Consider the following 2,771-nt stretch of genomic DNA (forward strand, 5'->3'; position numbering starts at 1 on the left):
TTTGGAAAAAGGCTGCAATGAAACAAAGAGTGAAAAATTTAAAGGGGTCTGAATACTTTCCGTACCCACTGTAGCTGCTGTCCTCCCCAAACGGGCAGGCTACACACTTTTCAGAGCCACCTTCACGCCTACAGGATGTCCATGAGATAGATTTTCAATCCTTCAAAAGCCTACACAAAATGAGATTTAAACAAGTTGTGTAAGTGGTTCTGTGATTTTGAGATGGTTCTAGATTTTGAGATGCATCAGTGCAGTAATTCTCCTTCAAAAAATACAATTCAAAAGGTGTCAGTTTATGTCAGCGTGTTTAAGTCCTGAGTTCGACAAACAAAGTATCAGACTGCACAGTAGAAAGGCTGTGGAAGAGTAATCAGACCTTAATTAATTTTTCTTCTTCAAACTACAATTTCCAAAGTCAAGAATGAACTTTAACGCACAACAGCGGTGGTGTGTGTGTGTGTGTGTGTGTGTGTGTGTATGTTTCCTACATACACAAAGCAAAGTGTATAAATGTGCTATTTCCAAACAGCTCATCTGTAGGATGGGGAGATGCCGGGCCGGGGGACTTACCCGTCAATGATGAGGTGTTCATAGGGAGCCTTCTTGTCACAGACAGGACACACCCAGGTGGGCTTCTTCTCGTTCATCTGGATGTACAGTGTGGCGTCAAAGCACTGCAGGTGGGAGCATGTCAGGGCCCGGCATGGGATCATCAGCCGCATCTTCCCCAGCTGCACAGTGTGCACACACATTTAGTCAGGGTGTGAAGAGGACACAAACACAAACACACACAAACACACACACACACACACACACACACACACACACACACACACACACACACACACACACACACACACACACACACACACACACACACACACACACACACACACACACACACACACACACACACACACACACAGCAGGGATGGAGGGTATACGGGATGCATAATTGCCACAAACATGCCAAACCCTCATGGAAAAGGCTTGTGACATGGGGTTGGGAAGACAATTTGACAGGTAGATCACGAACACAAACCCGAAGTCATGGGCATGTTGAGACGCATGCAGAGAAAAGGAATGGACAGACATGTCTTGGCATGCCTGAATCTCTAATCACTGACTTAAATTCATGAGGAGCAGGGAGCATGTTTACCGGGCAGAGCAGCGACACTCGAAGGCTGGTCGTGGCTATTTCACTGTCTGGATCTGCTGTTAGCTTCTCTTTGACTGCAGAAAAGAAGCAAAACACACACATGTGAGTGAGTGCCAAACAGCAGACATGCTCCTTTAATATCCTTTGTTTAATATCAAGGTAGCGAATAATGATGTATTCACGAGCTCCTCATGCTGTGTGGGGCTGACCCCTCTGCACCTGACGCTTATTACTTCCCATACAGTATAAATCACATGACAATGGATGTGTGTTGATATCTTAAGCATGTCTTCTTAGCTTATAACAGTTTTAAACATCGTTGCACACAAAACAGGCAGAAAGTATTTCTACCTAAGATATAGAGCAAAAAAACACATTTCAGCACCAGCACAAAACACTAAATATACACTTTATTTAAAACAAAACATCTATGCATATTGCACACAGATATCTTCATACTCAAAAATAGTTTGGATCCAACAATACAACTTTAGATATCTACTGATATCCATTCATGATCTGACACCTGTGCTCATTAATACCCAAATGTAAAATGTGTATACTGTACATCATTGCATGAAACTCATTATGGGTAATTTATATGTAGGATAATATGAAGCCAGATATTTTTGTGCTAGTGACTGCACTGAATTTTTATAAAGACGTTGTATTTTATGTCAGTAATTGTCCGGCCAATGCCTAATCGTCTTAGTAAAGTAAACATCCATCCGGCATATTGGGTCAGAAAATAAAAAATAAGTTTATAAAAAAACAAGTTTGGCGATCCCTACTGAGTGCTCTGGAGTGGTCCGGGTTTCTGATGCCTTTTGCTCGTAGTCTCTGTAACAACACTGTGGATGACTGCTGCTTCACCAAGTACACTGCCATGGAGTAATTCTGTGGACACACATGAACACATAAAATAATGTACAAAATTTGCAAACTGATCATTTAAATCCCACTTAGAGACATGTTTTGCTTTGCATTTTTGTCAAAGTTGTGGGCCAGGTCCGAAATTGTCCTTGAACGGCGTTACTCAAGGTAATATTCCCATGGTTCCTCTACTGCCCGTCTGCAGAATGTCAGGCTGCATCCAACTCAATATAAGTCAACATATGACATAATAAAGACTATTTTTAGACATATTAACAAAATGATTTGGTCTAAAAACAAGTGTCTTCACTGAGTGTGCATTTTGAACATAAAGGGTTATATGGACGGATCTTCCCTGAAGTTGTGGTTTAATGTTTTTATTTAACTCTGCACCACCATTTAAAGCTGTTTTGGCTCTAAGAACTCAACACAGTGGTGGCCAGAAATCACACTTCCTGGGCATTAAACTGCTTCCTACACACAAGCATGTCTCACACACACACACACACACACACACACACACACACACACACACACACACACACACACACACACACACACACACACACACACACACACACACACACACACACACGGTTGATATCAAAGTATAATGCTTTACAATAAGTCTACATTTACTTTTATTAGTTTATTTGAACATAAAAAAAACAAAAAAAACAACAACATTAAAATAAAAGATTTATATACATGCATTCCTGCATACATATATAATTAAAAT

The 2,771-nt window shown here is 40.8% G+C and overlaps 1 protein-coding gene across 1 annotated transcript in view; it reads right to left on the reverse strand.

Moving 5' to 3' along the window:
- Nucleotides 1-2,771, reverse strand: part of LOC117950171 (E3 SUMO-protein ligase PIAS1-like) — a 58,632-nt gene that overhangs the window by 6,648 nt on the left and 49,213 nt on the right. The window contains exons 6-8 of the mRNA XM_034880955.1: nt 1,951-2,056; nt 1,160-1,233; nt 571-731 (exon numbers count right to left, since the gene is read on the reverse strand). Coding sequence (XP_034736846.1) covers nt 571-731; nt 1,160-1,233; nt 1,951-2,056 — 341 coding nt within the window. The remainder of the gene's footprint in view (nt 1-570; nt 732-1,159; nt 1,234-1,950; nt 2,057-2,771) is intronic.

This window comes from Etheostoma cragini, chromosome 1, assembly GCF_013103735.1.
Source record: "Etheostoma cragini isolate CJK2018 chromosome 1, CSU_Ecrag_1.0, whole genome shotgun sequence".
Lineage (NCBI taxonomy): Eukaryota > Metazoa > Chordata > Actinopteri > Perciformes > Percidae > Etheostoma > Etheostoma cragini.